Source organism: Belonocnema kinseyi, chromosome 9 (assembly GCF_010883055.1).
Source record: "Belonocnema kinseyi isolate 2016_QV_RU_SX_M_011 chromosome 9, B_treatae_v1, whole genome shotgun sequence".
NCBI lineage: Eukaryota > Metazoa > Arthropoda > Insecta > Hymenoptera > Cynipidae > Belonocnema > Belonocnema kinseyi.
This window is the reverse complement of record NC_046665.1, coordinates 88855070-88876037: the sequence shown is the minus strand read 5'-3', so window position 1 is coordinate 88876037 and position 20968 is coordinate 88855070. Positions and strand designations below refer to the sequence as shown.

The 20968-nt window shown below is 29.5% G+C and overlaps 3 protein-coding genes across 6 annotated transcripts in view; 1 reads left to right on the top strand and 2 right to left on the bottom strand.

Annotated features, from left to right (window-relative positions):
- The window catches only part of LOC117179523 (nuclear pore complex protein Nup88), a 490092-nt gene that overhangs the window by 426844 nt on the left and 42280 nt on the right, over positions 1 to 20968 (top strand). The window lies entirely within an intron of this gene.
- LOC117179526 (15-hydroxyprostaglandin dehydrogenase [NAD(+)]-like) lies at positions 5429 to 10906 on the bottom strand. Of its 2 annotated transcripts, none has more exons than XM_033371415.1 (8): positions 10866 to 10906; positions 9854 to 9920; positions 7676 to 7772; positions 7402 to 7528; positions 6766 to 6872; positions 6483 to 6665; positions 6212 to 6336; positions 5429 to 5834 (listed from the first exon to the last, which is right to left on the bottom strand). In XM_033371415.1, exons 3-8 carry the CDS (start codon positions 7766 to 7768, stop codon positions 5693 to 5695), a joined length of 777 nt encoding a protein of 258 aa, XP_033227306.1. In that variant the 5' UTR covers positions 7769 to 7772; positions 9854 to 9920; positions 10866 to 10906; the 3' UTR covers positions 5429 to 5692. The 2 variants fall into 2 exon arrangements, with proteins under 2 accessions (XP_033227306.1, XP_033227305.1); XM_033371414.1 differs by lacking the exon at positions 10866 to 10906 and adding an exon at positions 10133 to 10199.
- Positions 10807 to 17510, bottom strand: LOC117179525 (15-hydroxyprostaglandin dehydrogenase [NAD(+)]-like). Of its 3 annotated transcripts, none has more exons than XM_033371413.1 (7): positions 17387 to 17510; positions 14978 to 15074; positions 14510 to 14636; positions 14320 to 14426; positions 14038 to 14220; positions 13370 to 13497; positions 10807 to 11029 (listed from the first exon to the last, which is right to left on the bottom strand). In XM_033371413.1, the coding sequence occupies exons 2-7, from the start codon at positions 15068 to 15070 to the stop codon at positions 10888 to 10890; spliced, it is 780 nt and encodes a 259-aa protein (XP_033227304.1). In that variant the 5' UTR covers positions 15071 to 15074; positions 17387 to 17510; the 3' UTR covers positions 10807 to 10887. The 3 variants fall into 3 exon arrangements, with proteins under 3 accessions (XP_033227304.1, XP_033227302.1, XP_033227303.1); XM_033371411.1 differs by having other exon boundaries at positions 17391 to 17510; XM_033371412.1 differs by having other exon boundaries at positions 17322 to 17453.

Genomic DNA, 20968 nt, shown 5'->3' with positions numbered 1-20968 from the left:
TCGAAAGACAGAACACGTGAGAGGCGGAGGTTGTAAGATACAGAGGGCGTGAGAGTCTGATGGCGTGCGAGGCAGCTATTTCTTCTTCTTCTTCTTTCTATTTCTTTTTCACGCGTTCTCTCCTTCATGCGTTATGTCCTTTATGCGTTCTGCCCTTTACGCGTTCTGTGATTGACGCGTTCTATCGTTCACGCGTTCTGGTCTTCGCGCGTTCTGTCCTTCACGCCTTCCGTATTCTCTCTCTTTCTCTCTCTCGCTTATGCTCTCTGACTCTTAATCCCTTTGTCTCTCATGCCCTTAGTCCAGGGTGCCTGCAGGTAGGGAAAAATCTGAAAATCAAGGAAAAGCAGAGCATTTTTTTGATCAGGAAATATCAGAGAAAAATTAGGAATTCAAAAAAGTGCAAGCCAGGTGATTTCTGCAAAAAGAACTTTAAGTCACTGTAAAGAATGATTACTTTTCTCTTAATAAATTAATCTATGGATTAACCAGTATTGAGTTCAGGTCTATACCTATTTCAGAATTTTTTTCATTCTTTTGAAGTCTCCTAAAGTAATATAAAAGATTTCAATCATTGTAAGGAATTTAAAGGATTTCGATGAGTCTAGGGTATTTAAAGAGGTTCCAAAAAATTTTCAAAAGGTTTAAAAAGTATCAAGGGATTTCGAAAGATTTCAAAGAATTGGAAATATTTTAGGTGATTTTATCAAAAATTCCAAGAAATGTTCAACAGATTTAAAAAGTTTTAAATGACTCACATAGATTTCAAATTATTTGAAATATTTTAGGGTATTTTAAAAGAATCCCAGGCATTGTCGAGAAATTAAAACATTTTCAAGAAATTTCCAAGGATCTAAACGATACTACGGATTTAGAAAATTTTTTATTGGTTTTTAAATAATTTCGGAAAGTATCAAACGATTTTCGAGGACCGATAAGGTTTTTGGATATTTTAAAAGGTTCCCAAGGATATGATAAGATTTTATAAAATTTGAGTAGTTTTTAGGGATTTTTAAAGCACTCATGGTATTTTAATATATTTTCAAGAAATATCAGATTTCATATAATATCACAGGTTAAAGAATTTTAAAGATATCAAGATATTTAAAAAGATTCCGAGCCATTTTATTACGTTTTCGAAGATATTTTAAAAGGTATAAGGAAATTTTGAATTTTTAAAAATATTTTAATTGTTATCAAAGGATTTCAAATATTTCAGTGTATTTTAAAAGATTCCGATACATTTTTAAGAGAATAAAAAATTCCATGGAATTTCCAAGGATTTTAATGGTTTTAATGAATTGAGAAACTTTTTAATATTATTTAAAAATATTTTTCGGCAATTCATTTGAATTTATTTTGAATGTGTCCTTGACCTTCCTTAATTAATCCTCAATTCTTTTAAATGGGTTTTAATTCTCTGGAATTCTCTTGAATTTTTGGTATTTGCATGAATCTGTCTAAAAGCGCTCAATTTAATGTGTTTGCTTTTGTCGTGTTTGTTAAATTTATTTCGAAGTTTTTTAAATTCACCTTATATTTTTACACATTTCATCAAGTTCTTTTGAATTCTCTTGAATTTTTCGATACTCATTTTAAACTTACTGAATTCATGAATTTTTAAAATATTTTAAAATTATTTTCAATCCAATTGAATTTCTTAATACATCTAAAATTTTAACCAATTTCACCCAATACCTTTTCAATTTCCTTAAATTCCTCCAAATGCACCGAAATCTTACTAAAAGTAATCTAACTTTTTAAATTTTTTCTAATTCATTCGAATACTTTTAAATCTAACTTTAATTGTTTTACATTCTTATGGGTCGAATTCTTTTAAAGTTGTTTTTCAATTCCAAGAAACATTAGTCACTTAATTCATATGCATCAATTCCTTTTGGGCTTAGAGATTAGAAGGGTTCAAAGATTAGAACTTTGATATTTAAATAATAATGGTGATAGAAAATAAAAAATTAATCAGCGAAAGATGAGGAAAAAGTCAGGGAATATTGAAAATAATGTTTTTCGGCCACCCTGATTAAGTTTTCAGTCTCTTACGTTCTCTGACTATAACGACCTCGGTCTCCTAACTCCTCTGACTTTTAATAACTGACTTTTACGATCTTTGTCTCTCAAACCTTTATTTCTTACGCTCCTTGACTCTTGCAGCTCATGTCTCTTACGCCCCCTTACTCTGACGATCTCTGTTTCTCATGACCACTCTCTCTCACACACTCCGCCTCCCATGTACTCTATCATGCCCTCTGACTCTTACGACCTTCGTCTCACACTTTTCCTCTCATGCCTTCTGTCTCTTACGCCCTCTGACTCTTACACTGTCGGCCTCCTATGGCCCCTCTTCCTCTCTCTTTCTCTCTCACATCCTCTGTCTCTTGTGCCGTCTAACTCTTAAGGCCTCTCATACCATGTGTCTCTTAAACTTTCTGTCTCTTACGCCCTTTGACTTCTACGACCACTGTCTTGTATGCCGTTTGACTCTGACGATCTCTGTTTATCATCCCCTCTGATTCTCACGACCTCTGCCTCTCACACACATACATCCTCTGTCTCTTACGTCCTCTGATTCTTACGATCTCTGTCTTTCACGCCCTCTGTTTCTCATAGACTCTATCTTTTGCGCCCTGACTCTTGAGACTTCTGTCTCATACGCCCTCTGATTCTGACCTCTTTTTCTCACACCCTTTATTTCCAATCTCCTCTATCGCTCATGGCCTCTGACTTTTGCGACCTCTGTCTCTCACACCCTCTAACCCTCACGCTCTTCGTTTTTTATGCCCGTTTTTTACACTTCTACGACCGCTATCTTTTATGCACTCAGACTCTGACGATCTCTGTTTAACATGCTCTCTAACTCTTATGGCCTCTGTCTCTCACTCAACCTGCCTCTCATGCCCTCAGTTTCTTACACCCTATGCCTCTTTCGTACTCTGACCCTTATGATCTCTCACTCACACACATTCTCTGTCTATTGCGTCATCTGACTCTTACGATCTCCTTCTCTGACACCCTATGCCTCCCTTGTCCTCTTTCTGTTATACCGTCTGACTTTCAGGAGTGCGGTTTCTTATGCCCTCTGACTTTTACGACCGCTGTCTTTTAGTCCTTCTGACTCTCACGACCTTTGGCTCTTTCACAGAATGCCTCGTATGCCCTCTGTCTCTTTCGTCCTCTGATTATTAAGACCTCTTCTCATATGTTCACTGTGTTCCACGCCGTCTATATCTCTCACTTATTAAATCTATAAAACACAAATTCAATCAATTCTTAGAGTGCTAATTATTTAAAGTATAAAGATCACGATGATAATTAAAAGCGACACTTTCATCGAAACTTACTGACAATGAGCCTATATTTAAAAATGTACAACTCACAAGGGGACCTTTAGGTCTACTTTTTGTTCGTTTGAATTGATACTCTCCTCAATGAAAGGCACATACCAGAGGTTTTCTGACCAAAATCAAGAAGACGCAATTTTTATCAGTTTACGAGAAAAATGCATTTTAAAAATTGCGAATGGATGGTCATCCAATCGGTGTAAAATTAATTCGGTGCATCGATAGCTCCCTGGTAGAGCGCTTGACTGATAGCCGCAAGGTTGCGCGTTCCATTCCCGGTATCTATACTTTTTTATTTATCAAAATACTTGTTTATTCTGATTCTGAAAAATATTTGATATAATTATGCCATTTGATGATTATTTATTCCTTATTTTGAATATAAACTCTGTTTATCGTATTTTTATTATCACTTTTTTGGACAATTGTGCATTTTATTAAAATCCTTTATTCTTCAGTAGTTTCTAGTATTTACTTTGTTAAATTAAAGAGGGAAAAAGTGTTGCAAAAACAAATTTCATCATTAAATACAAAATTTAATTTTTTTCCGCTGGCTACAAGAAACATAAATAATAGACAACTGACTAAAGTACGTGAAAATGCACTTTCAACACAATTCTGATTCTTGTTGAGAAATATCTGTGAAATTAGTGACTACATCCACTGGTATTTCGTATTTACTATTAAAATTTTCATTTGAAGCACTTTTTACCTATACTTCAAGTTAAAAATATAAATTTTAGAAATTATTGAGGTATAAAGAATTCTAATAAAATGCACACTCGCCCAAACGATTGATAATAAAAATACGATAAACAAAGTTTTTATTGAAAATGAGGAATAGCTAATCATTAAATGGCATAATTATATTAAGTGTTAATCGAAAATGGAATAAACAAGCCTTTTGAGAAATAAAAAAATATATAAAAAAAACATGGATAGCGAGAATCGAACGCGCAACCTTGCGTCTATCAGCCAAGCTCTCTACCAGGGTACTAATGTTTCGAAATACTCTTACACCGGCTTGAAGAACACCCGTTCGAAATTTTTAAAATGGGTTAAAATGGCGTCTTCTTGATTTTTCTCAAAAAACCTCGGGTATGTACCTTTCATTGAGGAGAGTATCAATTTAAAAAAATAACTCATTCAAGATTTCAAGAATACGAGATGGAAATAAAAGGAAGAAATTTAAAGACAGAGACGATTATCCTAGGTATCACGGCCCATTTACCTCTCGCAAGCCATATTTCTAATTACTTTCCGACGGGTTTTCAGACCTCTCCTTCCCCTCTTCTTCACCATATCACCCTCTTATTCCTATATCTCACTCTTTTTCTCTTTTCTCTCCAAAAAGTCTCGAATAAGGGAGTCGCGTCGCTTACCAAGGATAATGATAATAAAAATTCGCAAGAATACGAGAAAGGGTGAAAAGGAAAGGTAGCCAGTGAGAATGAACCTAAGACGATGGAAAGTTTTGGAGAAAAATAGTCACCGTGTGAAACTCGAACAACCCTCAAGAAAAAAATGAAAAAAAATAACCACGATGTAAACTCAGCCGAGTATGCAGAAGCATTATCGCGGGAATTAAAGAAAACCAAAAATTATAAAGTTATTCAATTGCAAAGTTCTTCCCGACAACCTCGAAGCGAACTTCCCGGGGTGAAGAACGGACGCGAGAGGGTGGGTCACTCTTAATTTAACTTTATCGAGTCACTCTCCTTTTTTCTCTCTTTCTTTTTTACCTGCTTTTAAATTATTCATTGGTAGTCCAAATTAATTATATTTATTTTCTTTTTATTTGCATTAATTTAATAAAATAATGTTTGTTTATTTAATTCGATAAATTTGCTCATTTTACGACCCTTGATCGATCGATCACCCCCTTGTCGATTAATCCCCAACACCATTATACATATAAATTAAAGAGGCGTTTGACAATAACGATGGATTTTCATTCAAACGGGCTCAGGTCTAAAAAATTAACATTCTATTTTTGGTACCCTGCTCCTATTCAAATGTTTAATTTTTATTGCTCATAAGATGGTTATTGAAAAGCTACAGAAATAAACAATACATATTTAACTAAAAAATTATGGGCATAATTAATAAACCAAAATTTATCTTCACACTGACGAGCTACATGCCCTCGGGGCTATGAGCTGACTGATCGATCTCATATTCGCCGATCAATCCCCACTTCCACTAATTGCCGGTCTTCACAATATTGAAATTTTATTCCGATATTTCATTTATTTATTGTTCTAGAGTAAGCGATTTCCACATTTCATTAAATTAACTTGATACACATAAATTTTAGAGTAATGTAACAGTCGAGATTAATTGTAACTTGCGACTTTGAAATTTGAGTAATGGGGAAACTCAATAGCATAAGGTATTTCGTTGTCTTCAATTACCCACATTGTCTCTTTTTTATTTTTTTCAATCAAGTCGACAATTTTGTATCCGACGTTCTCAGGCCTGAAAAATAATATTTTATTTAAAATTATTTTCGTCCTTTTCAAAGTAATAATCATGAAATATTCAAAAGTTTAAAAAAAATTAAATCAGAAATTATTATTTTCTGCGTAAAATAACTAATGTCAGCATAAAAGTCAAATCAAACTTTGAGAAATTTCTTGTTCTTTACTGTCGGCCTTATTTCTGCTGTATTTGTCGATAATTTTGTTATGTATAAACGTGGTATTTGTAAAAATTTATTTTTTCTTGTAAACGTTAGAGACCCTATGAGTGGTAATTAAATTGAAATTTCAATATTCGCAAATAATTTGTATTCTTTTAAATATTTGAAGAAATTAAACTTATTATACTACTAATTTCGAAAATACGTTACTTACGTCTGTTTGAGAAAATCTCCTTGTTTATTTTCGGAAACCGTCTCCAAATAGTTTTTATATAGATTTGTTTCCACTTGCCCAGGACAAATTATTAAAAGTCTAATACCTTTTTCATCGCATGCTTTCTGAAACCAATTCAAAAGTGTTAATATGAAAAAAATAAAATTGATACGATACCCAGGTCGCTGATCAATCTCTCTACCAATCACCCCGGGCGAAGAGCTTCACAAGGGCGTCATGTATCACCAAATAATTAATATAATATTCTCACCTTGATAGCTGTACTAAAACCTACGACGGCATATTTGCTCGCACAGTAAACCGGAAATTCTTCATTTCCATCAAATCTCGAAAGTCCGCATACGGAAGCAATGTTGACTATAATTTTATCTCGGTTTGGTTTTGATTTTTCCATGTGGTCCAGAGCTAATTTAGTGCCTTTTACCAGGCCTTTCTACAAAATTATTTAAATTTTGATTTTAAATATCAATTCTGTAAACGCACACTTGATATATTTTTTAATGTTTATTATAAAATTGCAATTTTCTGCTTACGAAGTTTATATCAATCGTGCGAGTCCAATCGACTTCATTCATAATTCCGGAATTATTGACGAAAATGTCCACTTTGTTGCAAACTTCTAAAGACTTCTTAAAATTGGCTGATGCAGAAAAATAAATTAATACTCAACGTAAAATATTAATTTAAAATATTTTTATAGTTTATATTTCATCCAAAAAATAATTTCATTTAAAATGAAAAACATTCCTGCAGTTTTAAACATAAAGTATAACATTTCTACCAATAAATTAATTTCAAAACGAAAAAGATGAATTTTCTATAAAAGTTTGATTTTTCAACCATTGAAGCTTTTCTTTAAGTTAAGAGAAAAACAATTCAAAAATGATTGTTGAATTTTCAATCAAAAAAGCAATGGAATGTTCAATCCATAAATATGAATAATTTTCAACAAAAAAGTTCATTTTCAACCAAATAGCTGAATTTTAAATGAAAAGGGACCAATTCCCAACAAAATAGAAATAATTAAATTGGCAGTTGAAAAAAATTCATTTTTAACCAAATAGTTCAACTTGCAGCCAAATAGTGGAATTTTCAATTAAAAACACCCCTTTCATTTAAAAATTTATAGTTGGATTTGCAACCAAAGCGATCAATGTAAAGCATTATACCTTCAAGTTCTTCCAGTTTTGAAACATCACAAAGGAAGAAAACAATTTGATTTTTTCCGTATTCAATTTCTAGTTCCTTTTTAGCTCCAGTTCCTGCCTCTTTGTCACAGTCCAAAATTACAACGCACTAATGAAAATATAAATAAATTTAATGAAAATGTCTATATATTTTATGGACTTTTTTCACTTTATTTGATATACAATATTGTAGTGAAATTTGTTGGATATTTGAAGCATCTGATAAAATAATAAATTAAAGAATTTCATTTATTGCCTTGGCGCCACGTTTCAATAAATTTCGAACGATATTTAACCCTATTCCATTTGCTCCCCCAGTCACCAAAGCACATTTGCCTTCAATTTTCATTGTTCTGGAAAAGAGTCACAAAAATATTATTATACATTTATTAATCACAACAAATTTATTCCAAAGTTAAAAAAAAATTAAAGAAGAGAAAGATTGAGTCGTTTTTTTCATTGGAAAAATCTCTGGGTATAAGATCTAAATTTTAGAGGATAAAATTTAAACGAAAACAAAAAATGTTCTTTAAATTGTGACACGTAACGAACTTACGATATTGCAGGGATCACCGCCTCGAATTTTAATTGTAAAATTTTAACTTGCATTTACGTGTTCAATAAATTTTAAGCCAAATGCAAATCAAATTCCTCCCGTTTTAAACTTTGTACTCTTAATTCTCATTTTTTTTTTAAATCTTACCAATAAAAAACGTACTAATGTTTATTTGATAGATTTTAAACTAACGAATTTAAAATAGCAATAAAACCTTTAAAAACTTGAAAATTTAAACAAAATCTTCGAGAATAATAAATTTGTAACTTTTAAAAATTGAACAAAATTAATAATTATTTACTAGTAGAAGGAAATTCAACGGTTGAAAATTAAAGAGAATTTAAATTTGAATTATTAGCTGTTAAAAATGGAAGAAAATTCATCATTGAAGTTTCAACACTTAAAAATTCTATTTCTGAAAATTGGAGAAAATTAAAAATGAAAGAAAATTGAATTTTCAACAGTTGAATTTTCTTTAATTTGCAACAATTGAATTTTGAATATTTGAAAACTCAATTGCTAATCTTCTTCAATTTTCAAAATTAGAAAATTTAATTGTTGAAAATTAAAAATGAAGAAAATTGTTAATTTAATTTTTTAACAAATTAAAATTCTATCATTGAAAGTTGAAGAAAGATGAATTTTCAACTCTTGAAAATTGAAGAAATTTTAATTTCCAAATATTGAAAATCTAAGAAAATGGGTAATTGAATTATCATCAGTATAAAGTTCAATTGTTAAAAATTAAAGATAGTCGAAAATTGAACTATTAACTGCTAGAAAGTGAAAACATGAATTAATTGACTTTTCAAAAGTTAAAATTCTATGGTTGAAAATTGAAAAAAACTCATTTTGAACTGCTGAAAATGAAATAAAATTATAAATGAAAGAAAATTGAACATTGAGTTTTCAGCAGTTGAATTTTCTTCAATTCCGAGCTGTTGAGTTTTCTTCAATTTCGAACTGTTCAATTTTTTTATTTCAAACCTTTTGAATTCAGCATGAGAAGTTAATAAATAAATATTTTAATCCTTAAAAAAAGAATTTTGGAAAAAGTGGATTTTTTCGAAATCGGATTGTTTCATTTCGTTTCGAAAGGTGGCAAATAATATGTTCTGGAAAATTAATAGTTATCCAATAGAGTCTCATAAGTGAATTTCTGAAATAAAAAAATCCACTTACAATTATCTCTTGCTAATTAGCTCCAATTTGTAAAATATTAAATTTAAATTCAAAATATTCATACTCAATATAAATTTTGAAATTTTAAATTGGGGATATTGAAAAAAAAATTATTAAATTAAAAAGTTCGTTAGCCTCAGAAGTAATTAAAAAATCTTTTTTTTTAATAAAACATTTTTTATAAAAAGATTGTTGCTTTTTTCTACATGTAAAAATGAATATTTCATCTTTCCCCTATTTTTCCCTTTTTTATGAAAACCCGATTTCCCCTTTTGTGAACTCCTTTTGGACTGTGATCCCTGATATTGTCAAAATCTTTGAAATACGGATTTGTGGCGTCATTTATTTGAACTATTATTGTTAATAAATCACATTTTCATATTGCTAAAACAAAAAAATATTCTACAGCTGAAATTAAAACGTTGAAAAGGGCGTAATGGGAAAAATATAAGTGGAATTAATAGCAGAACTTGTTTTTAATTTTTTATACTTTTCCAAAACTTGGATTCGAAAATATATATTATTTCTTTCCCGAAGATTGTGAAAAACACGCCAATGAGCAATCAGAGCTTTCAATTACGAGTTACACAACCGGCCCAGTACTGGCCCAGTACAGCCTGCCGGAGTTCCAGTATTTCTATTGTTGACTATTTTACTTTTTAAACTATGTCTGTTTTCGGTGTAAATTGTACTTACTTTCCAAATATTGCTGGTTGATTTCAATATCTTGAAAGCTAAATATATTTCTGAGCACTGCTAACAACTGAAATCGGAATTCAAATCAAAACCGATATGAGTTGTAATTAAACATAATAATCATGAAGGTTAGTTGGAAGATCAAATAAGATGAATAAAAATAAGATAAGCTATTTTTCCACATGTATGTACATTAAAATTCGCTTCTTTCGATAAAGCATTTATTTCATTAATACTTCTGAAAAGTTATTATTTATAAAATTATATAAAATGATCTACCTCATGACATACGTCACATTGAATTTTCGTTTCGATATATTTATATCAGAAGAACTGATGAGCTGGCATAACCTTCGTGTTAATAACTTCTGGGGATATGATACAATCTATCCCCACTCTGCCGATCAATCCCCACAAACACTAATGTCCGATTTCAACAATATTACGATTTTATTCTGATGTTCAAGGTATTTATTTATATTAGAATAACGGATGAGGTGGCAAATCCTTTGTATTACTAACGTCTAGCAATATGATACGATCGATCACTCTTTTGATGAGAATCCCCGAAACCACTAATTGCCGGTCTTAATGACATTGCAATTTTATTGAAATATTTAAAGTATTTATTTTTATTAGAAGAACGGATGAGATGGAAAATCCTATCCTTTCTTTTACTATAACGTCAGGTGATATGGTACGATCGATCCCTCCTTTGCTGATCAATCACCAAGACCACTAATTGCCAATCTCAACATTAAAATTTTGTTTCGATATTAAAAGTACTTATTTATATTAGAAGAACGGATGAGATGCCATATCCTTCGTGGTACTTACGCCTGGAAATATGAAACGATCGATCCCCCCTTTGTCGATCAATCACCCCAACCAATTAATGCCGTTCTTCACATTTTTTTTAAAATTTTATCACGATATTTAAAGTATTTATTTTACTAGAATAAGCGATGAGCCAATTTTATTCAATATACTTTATAAATATAAATTTTTTAACCATTTGACAATCCAGATGGATTTTAATTCAAACTTGCTATTTTGACAGTCGAATAATGTGGAAACTGAACAGCATAAGGTGTTTTGTTGTCTTCAATTACCCACGTTGTCTCTTTTATATTTCTTTCAATCAAATCTACAATTAAGAATCCGACGTTCTCCGGTCTAGAAAATAATATACTAATTAAAATAATTGCCTTACTTTTTTACAAAAATGAAAAATATCGAGAACAATATGCAACAAATTTTTTAATTCATCTCAGCGTTCAAAAAAAATTTATTTTTTGTACAGGGTGGTCGTAGGTCAGAGAAAACTTGGAAATAATGGAGAAAGTTGGGGGATTTTAATGGTCAAGGAATTTCAGGAAAACTTCAGAGATTTTGAAAAACATGTCGTAAAGTAAAAAAAAATGCAAGGTATAAGATGCACTCTAAATATCTCACAAAGATTATAAATTTGAAAATTTTTTATTTGAATTTAAAATTGTTTTATTCCGTTCATAAAAGAATGTATTAGTAATTTATTGGCCTTGCATAATAATAATAATAATAATAATAATAATAAAGCCATCCTATTTAGTTAATAATAAATGCAACTATTTTGTTGAAAATTCGTCTTTTTGTGTTGAAAATTCAACTATTTTGATACAGAATTAAGTTTTTAAATTAACATTTTGGTGTTAAAAATTCAGCTGAAACCTTTCTTGGTTACATTTTTCATATTTTTAAATTAAAAATTAATATGTTTACTCAAAATTTAACTATTCCAGTTGAAGTTCCATCATTATAGTCGAAAATCCATTTCTTTGATTCAAAATTTAACTATTCTCTTGAAAGTTTATAATTTTTAATTGAAAATTCAACTACTTCAGTAAAAGTTGAACTGCTTTGTTAAAAAAGTATCGTTTTCTTTGGTTGGAATTTGAACTTTTTCGTTGAAAATTTTTTTGCTTACAAATTTTTTTGAACTAAAAATATAACTTTTTCATTTCAGTTGAAAATTCATCTTCTTGGTTGGAAATTTGACTTTTATTGAAAATGTTTCATTTTTTACTGTTCTTGATAATTTATTTTGTTTACCAATAATAAAATGATTCTATTTTTTTGTTAAAATTGTACCCTTTTAGTTAAAAGTTCATCTATTGTTTTTATAAATTAATGTATTTAGCTGGAAATTTGTCTTTATTTTGCAAAAAATTTCATCTTTTTTGTTGTTGAAATATTGCTTATCGTATTTTTGGTTTATAATTGATCTTTTTGAGTTAAAAATTAAATTATTATATTTAAAATATAATTATTCAGTTAAAAATTCGACTTCTCGGATGAAAATGTAACTATTTTGTTGAAAGTTTTCTTGGAAGTTTAATCTTTTTTTTGTATATAAATATTACAATTTGGTCGAAAATTTATCATTTTAGTCAAATATTCATCTCTTTGGTTGAAATTTCGTCTATTCTATTATAAATACGTTTTTTTGGCGGAAACTAATTTGGTTGAATAAAAAAGGACATTTTTCAATTTGTTTTAAAATTCCTCTTAAGTAAAAAATGCAACTATTGTTATTATAAAATATTGTATTTAGTATAATATTCCTATTTTTTTGTAAAAATTTTATCGTTTTGGTTGAAATATCAACTATTACATTTTTTGTTAAGAATTTATCTTTGCAGGTTAAAAGTTAAATTTTTTTGTTTAAAATTTAATTATTCAATTAAAAATGTAACTGTTTGGTTAAAATTTAACTATTTTTATGAAACTCCAGGTGAAAAAATTATATATAATTTATATATAGTGGTCAAAACGCTGATATTTTTCATTTGTTTTACATAAAAAAGTTCATAAAGCAAATGAAAAATATCATTGTCTTATCCACTATATACGTACTATATACAACTTTTTCACCTGAGAATGCAACGGTTTTTGTTGAAGTTTGATTTTTTTCTGAAAATTCAACTATTTTATAGAGATTTTTTCTATTTACACCGAACATTCGCCTTCTTGCATTGAAAATTCATATTTTTTGTTGCAGATTGAACTGTCTTCTAAAAATTTCAATTATTTGTTTGAAAATGTTATTGGTTGAAAATTGTTGAAATTTTAAGCTTTTCTTTGGAAATTCAAAAGTTTGATTAAAAGTTTAACTATTTTTGTTTTAAAATTAAATTATTTTGTTAAGAAGTTTATTATTTTGTTATAAAGTCGTATTTTTTTAAACAGAATTTCGACGGTATAGTAAAACCATCATCTTTCTTTTGTTGAAATAAATAATTAAATATTAATTTTTTTTATTTTAATCTGAAATGGTTTTATTTCGTTTGTAAAAGATTTCATGTCAAAGATCTTAGAAGATTAAAATCCTGGTACTTGAAAAAAAATCTTGGTCTAAATGTTCAAGGAAAATTAAAAAATATTGTATGGGAAAATCAGAGAAAAGTCAAGGAATTTTGAAAATGAAGTTTTGCATTCACCCTCTTATACTTCTAATTTCCAAAATATTTTACTTACGTCTGTGTAACGAAATCTCCTAGTTTACTTTCCGCAGCCGCTTTCAAATAATTTGTAAAAACATTTGTTTTTTCCACTGCTCCAGGACAAATTATTAAAAGTTTAATTCCTCTGTCATCACATGCTTTCTATTACCGGAAAAACAGTTTTCATGTAAATAATCAAGTAACATTAAATGTTTGAAAGCTTTCAAAATCAGTAATTTGTATATGTGACTAATGTTATTTGTATATTTAATATTAAAATAATTTTATATTCAACTATATCAGGGATTTTAACGGAAAGAGCAAAAAGCTAAAGTCTGACACTCGGCAATCCCCTCTCTTACAACCTTATGCAGAGAGCGAATGAGCGTGCCAGAAGGCATGGAGAAGGGGAAGACAAGCGAGTCAGAGACCTATCCGTGGACATCCTTGAACTATCAATGACTCCATTCCGTACCGCTCCACGGCGCGTTTAGGTGGTTTACCGTCCATGTCCCGTTTAAGCGGTATACTGCTCCACAGTGCGTTTAGGTGGTGTATCTCTCTATGACGCGTCTAAGCAATATACCGCACGTTGCCGGTTTTATCGGAATCGCACAGCGACCAAACGCGACGGTGAGCTGTACACCGCCCAAACACAACGGTATAGGTTGGAGACGTCAATGTACGGAATATTATTCGCACCTTAATAGCAGTACTAAAACCGACAACACCATATTTGGAGGCTTGGTAAACCGCAAATGCTTCACTTCCTTCATATTTTGAAAGTCCACCTATAGAAGCCATATTCACTATAATTTTATCTTCGCTTGGTTTTGATGTACCCATGTGGTCCAGAGCCAATTTCGTACCTTTTATCAGGGCTCTCTGCAAAATTATTTGAATTTCGATTTTATTAAGACAATGCTGCAAATACTTAATGTAGTTTTCCATATTAATATTCTATAAATTCACATTTTGGCTTACCAAATTTATGTCAATCATACCAGTCCAATCAACTTCATTTAACACTCCGGAATTATTAACGAAAATGTCGACTTTATTGCAAACTTCTAAAGACTTCTTAAATTTGTCTGATGTGGAAACATGAGTTCAAACTTTGAATAAAATATTATTTAAAAAAATATTGTTATTTATTTTAAGTAAATTATTTTACCCTCAAATTCGTCCAATTTTGTTACATCACAAGGGAAGAAAAAAATTCGATTTTTTCCATATTCTTTTTCTAAATTTTTTTTAGCTTCGGTTCCTCCCTCTTTATCCAGGTCCAAAATTACAACGCACTAATGCAAACGGAAACAATTTTTAGAAAAATGTCTCCTTTTCATTGTGGAAATTTCATATTCATATAAATTCATATACAAATTCATATAAATGTTCAATTGAATCAATGAAAAAAATTTCAGCAGCAGGAATCGAGCCGCGCCGATGCGGTTACAAAATCGAAATGCTTAGCCTCATCTAACCGCGAGTTAAAAAACTCTCGCATCGCACTCCACGTAAAGTGTGTTTAATATATTTTTTATTTATTTTTATTTTTGTAAATAATTGCCCTACTACTGAGAGTTGTATGAATGAAAACAAAATCCGAGAAAACAATAAATTTAATAATCGTATTGCTTACCTTGGCACCACGTATCAATAAATTGCGAACGATATTTAACCCTATTCCATTTGCCCCTCCAGTCACCAACGCACATTTTCCTTCAATTTTCATTTTTCTAAAAAAGATTCACAAAAATATTATTGTGCATTTCTTATTGAACACAATGTTATTGACATTTTTATTACAAACTTAAAGAAAAGATAAAATGGGTTAATTTTTTTAAAAGAAAAATCTTGGAGTTTAAGGTATAAATATTTAAGGGATCACATATTTATAATTTTTTTAATAATTTGTGAACTGTTACATATGAATTTTGTACAAAAAGCGAATTTTTTAAAGGAAATAATTGAATTTTCAACCAAAACATATGAATTACCTATCACAAAGAATAATTCTCTACAAACAAAAGACAAATTTTCAACCAAAATAATGAATCGTCAACCAAAAAATTACTTTTTAACAAAGTAGTTTAAATTTGAACCAAGTAATTGAATTTTCAACCAAAAAAAATAAATTATCAGTAAAAAATGTAATAGTTTATACTTTAACCCAAAAAGATTTTTATTTTCAAATTCAAAGCAGTTGAATTTATAAAAAAAAATCAACAGAATAGCTGAATCCTCAACCAAAAATATGAATTTTCAACAAAAATGAAACATTTTTAACAAAAGAAGTTTTAACTTTCCACAAAGTAATTGTATTTTGAAACAAAAAAGATGAATTCTCAAAGAAAAATATAATAGTTGATATTTAAACTAAAAGATATTTTTTATTTTAAATCAAACAGATTTCAATTCATTAAAAAAATCGAATCTTCAACAAAACTGTTGAATTTTTAAACTAAAAAGATTTCTGAATCTAAAATAACGAAATTTTTAGGAAAATTATAATTTGAATGAAAAAAAGTTTTTAAAACAAAATAAAAATTTCAAATGATTATATAAATATAATTTTCCTAGGATTCTCGAGAAAAGTCTAAAACCTTTTTGAAGGTTTGAGATATGTAAAAAAAGTATCTAGAAAATGCCTAAGATTTTTTGTTATGTTTTAAAAAATATTTTAAATTTTGGAAAAAATTCGAATAGTTTAAATGATATTTAAAAATTTTTGTCTCTTGGAAACAAATTTGATAATATTTTATAAACGCTCGAAAACCTTTCAAACTTTAAAATTTTGTTTTCTTTTCAAAACTTATAAAATTCCTAAATATCTTTTTAATTCACTTAAATTTTTCATGAAATTGTTTTAAAATCTTCCGGATTCATTTTTGACAGTTTTGTAAATATTTTGTAAATTGAAATTTTTTTAAACATTGTTGTTTAATATTCTTTTAAAATTAAATTATGAAATTAAAGAATTAATTTCAATGTTTCCAGAATTCTTAAGAAATGTTGTTTTAAATTTTACCAAGAATATTTTCAAACACTTCTGTAAAATTTAAAAAATTTCCTTCAATCCTGCCAGATTTTTTTGTTGATAATTTAAAAAATCTTTTGTAATGTTATGAAATCTTTTTTATTATTCTCTATGAAATATTTTAATATTACACCTTATTTCTGAATTTTAAAGCCTTAAAGAAAAATTTTCTATAATATAGTTGAATTTTAACAAAAAAATATGAATTTTCAACAAAAAATTTAATTTACAACCAATCGATTAAATTTTTTATACAATGTTAAATTATCAGTTAAAAAAAAATTAATTTTTTAGAAAACAAGAAACGAATTTTTCTCTAAGTTTATTAATCATCAACCAACAAAATTTATTGTTGAGAAAGTAATTCAATTTTAACCAAAGAGCTGAATTTTCAATATGAATTGATGGATTTGCAACAAATACTTTATTTTTAACGAAAAAAATTATTTTCGAGAACAGCAAAAAATGAATTTTCAACAAAATACGTATTTTTTCCAACAAATAATTAAATTTCCTCATTTTTTAAATTTGGAGCCAAATTTACGAATTTTTTACAGAAAAGTTGAATTTTCAACCCGAAAATGTGAATTTGTAACAAAAAGTTAATTCTCAATGAAATAGGTTAATTTTTAACCACACAGTTGCATTTTTAACGAAAAAGTTAAAATTTCTAGAGAAAGAGATTAATTTTGATACCAAAAAGATGAATGTTTAACAAAATAGTTGAATTTTTAATGTCAAATAATGTGTTACTTAACAACCAAAATTTCAATGAAATTGTTTAATTTTCAAGTAAAAAAAGGCGAATTTTAAATAAAACAGATAAATATATAACCAAGAATTATGACTTTTTAACCAAATTGTTGAATGTTCAACCAAATACTTCAATTTTGACCCAAATAATAACATTTTTAACCAAAGAAGATCAATTCTTAACTTCACAGACCTATTTTTTAGGGAAGGATATACTAGAATAATTCGTTTACAAATTATTCAAACTTTGTAGTGTACTTGCAAAAAATGAAAATTCGATTTAGAGTCTCTATTTTCAAAATATTACTGGTGTCTCTTAATAGCTCAAAAGCTGAATTTTTTCTGACCTCTGCTGACAAATGAAGTCCAGAATAAAAATCCAAACCGATATAACTTGCAAATATGAAGCATAATAATCATGTAGGTTGCTTGGAGGCTAATAATAGAGAAGATAAGCTATTTTTGCACTTACATACTCATTATAAAAACCCTACTTAAGAATTCACACAATTTGATAAAGGCGTCATTTCCATTATTATTTTAAAAAAATTATCTAGAAAATGATATGAAATTGTCTTCCTTCACAGTTGACATTAGAATATATATATATATTTTTTTATAGGAAGAGAGTCGCAGTTCTGCAAAGAGAGCGAAAATTCGATTCGTTTGGTTGGACTGGGGTCTAGCCGGGTGGTTAAGCATTAATGGATTTATAATCTAATGAATTTTTAGGTTACTTCTTGCAGGGATAGAAGAGGTTGGGTAGATATTCCTGCAGATTTATAGATGTAAAAGCGAGAAAATCAGACAAAAAGTTATAACGAAGAGAGAAGGGAAAATCAGTCGTTAATCTCGAGTCGCTGTAACATCCGTGAAATCGAGCCATCGCTGGTTTTCCACACTAGAGTGACCACGGTCTCTAAAATAATGTGGAAATCGAATAAATTATCATTTTCTAACGCCCTCGCCGCAAAGAAAATTATCGTTCGTGTAATCATATTTATAGTCGATTTAATCATGATCTAAATATTTTTTCCCACTGACTTCTAAGTTACGATCTACTACCTGAAGTTCAAATTATTTTAAATTTTATGAGTTGCGAATTAAGAAAGTCAGTGGCGGACTGGCATGGGGGCGCATCCGGGGTTTCCCGGCTGCGCCCCCTTGGTTGGCGCCCCCTAAGCCATGCCAAGGTGCCCCCAAAAAATTATATTGTTTAAACAAATAAATATATATCAGATTGCAATGGAAAGAGTGAAAAAGTATCCAATAATATCCACGATTTACACTTGTACTCCTATAAGTAATAACAGTAAAGTAAAAAGTGTCCTCGTATTTCTTTTCACCCATATCATTCCTAAGAAATTCTCTGATGCATGTTTTAGATTGTATTAAAGAAAGTATTTTAAAAATAAATAATAAATTATTCATATTGAAACAGTAATAGTGAAAGGAATATTCTTGTCATCAACTACATTACGGAATTTTAAATTAATTTGTTTCCGATGCAATCCAAAATATATTTACTGATTACAAATTTATGAGACATCTAAATGCATTTTTGGTGGGCGCTAGCAAATATATTGATTTTTTACATATGTTAACTTTTGATGGCGCCTATACGTACCTTGAGGAAATTTCCAGATCAACTTATTTATGTAAAAAGTATGACTCAATTTTCGCTTACAAATATGAAAGGATACTTATTTAATTTATAACAAAATATCGACTAATATCGGCTGTATTTAATTCTTGTTAAGTTTAAACTTAATTTTTATATAAAAATGACTACTTCCCAGTAGGCACATAACTCCTAAACTTCTCCTATATACGTCTTTCGACGGACGTCTCAAGGACCTTTTAAATACATTAAAAGATCCAAAGGATGTCTTAAAGACGTCAAATCATATGAGATAGAGGTACATTCTAAGGACATCCTTAGGACGTCCCGGTGCCCACTGGGTTATGAGTCGAAATTTTTTTTAAAACAAGTTATTAGCTTACATTTCCAGAGTTCGGATCAAAGGATATATATCATTATTTTGGAAATTGTAAAATATTACTATATTTTGCTATCCTTTACTATAATAATTGATAATAATAATAATAATAAAAATTGATAATATTAAGATAAGATAAGAATAATAAGAAACATGAAAAAAATTAACAATTGGTTGAACTCTTAGACGAAAAACAATCTGCGGGGCGGGCACATTCTTTTTGCTTTCCAGTTGCAGAGCGTCTAGGGTGCGCAAGTTTTAGTTCTTGCACTTCGCGCTCGATAATGCATTTATTTCACGCTGCATGCTCGGTCGTTGTACTTCCCCACATTTGTGCACCAAATTTTTTAAATTAAAGGTAAAGCATCGACGAAACTGTAATTGGGTGATTGCAAATTATCTTTTGTTAAAGCTCCTTAGGCTTTAACGAATTTTTCCAAAATGCGAACTTTTCTACATTAAATTCAACACTATTATACCAAATGTATATCATATTTATTTTTGTACCTCGCCCCGAGATTGCTTATTCATTTCTTGCAAAATAAAGTACAAATTTTATTTATAATAAATAATTTAATATTTTTGTTCTTTATTTTGCTCTAAATTTTATTCTCAGCTACCCTAACAAATTTAGCGTTTAAATCAATTTATATTATTACAATTCATTTTATGCATGGGTCTTAAAAGATACATATTTTCGCGGTCATGTTTTTATAATTTAAAGAGTTCGCTTTCTATAAATAAACTATTTTGTTATTAAAAAAAAATTTTTTATTTTCAATGCTTTTTTTTAACATTAAAATAAAGCTTAAATTAAAAACAACGCATTCCATAAAAAATGATTTACAACGAATTTGGAGCTCTTTTGTAAGTGGATTGTAACTCACACAGGTAGACCACGAAACAAAATGTTTTATTTATTATTATTTCTTTTTTTATTAAAATTTGGATTTTGGATTTTTCAAATAAATTTAAAAAGTTGTTATGACAGTCTTGGGGGTGGGGGGTACACAAATGTAATATGTTCACGTTATACTCATTAGGAACAGTTTTTCCTTTTTTCCGATGACCTTTTTTTTTAGAAGTCGCCCCCACGATTGGATCCCTGGCCGCGCCCCTGGGTGCCCAGTCCGCCACTGAAGAAAGTGTTAATTGTGTTAATTGTAGCATTGCAAATTAAAGAAATAATTGTTGAAGAACAAGAAAAAATCTACCTCAGTCCGGATTTGAACCCTGAACCCCACTGTATATGTGTGGAACGTTGACTAATTACACGACCAAGGGCTCAGAAGATCCTTGCTTGTTCATCATAACTACCTTTTTTACAGAGAAACATTATACGTATTTCTCCACACGGAAGCAATCGTTTAAAAATTGTAATTTGTAACTATTAAGAATTTTTAAACTAGAGCGAAACATCTTTGAGTTGCAAGAACATCTTCCAAATATTAATTTAATTAAACGCTTGTTGATCAAAAAATAGTGTTTGTCGTAGTGAAAAAATACGTAAGGTATTCCTCTGTAAGAAGGTAGTAACGAAGGGCAAAAAAAGATCTGCTGAGGCTTCGGTGACCTAATTGCGGTAAACGTTCCATTCGTAGTTACGTTCTCGGTTCAAATCCGGGGTGAGGCAGATTTGTTTCTTCTTCAAATATTATTGTTCCGAAGTTTTCGCTTCAACATCCAGTTGTGTATAATTAAATTTTGTTTGACTCTATGGTGAAAATATTTAAAATAGTACTACGAGGGTAGTTCAATAAGTCCTTAGAATGACCAACATATGGCGCGCGAATCGCTCCAAATCATCTGTTTTCAGTCAGCACCACTCCCGACTAGATAT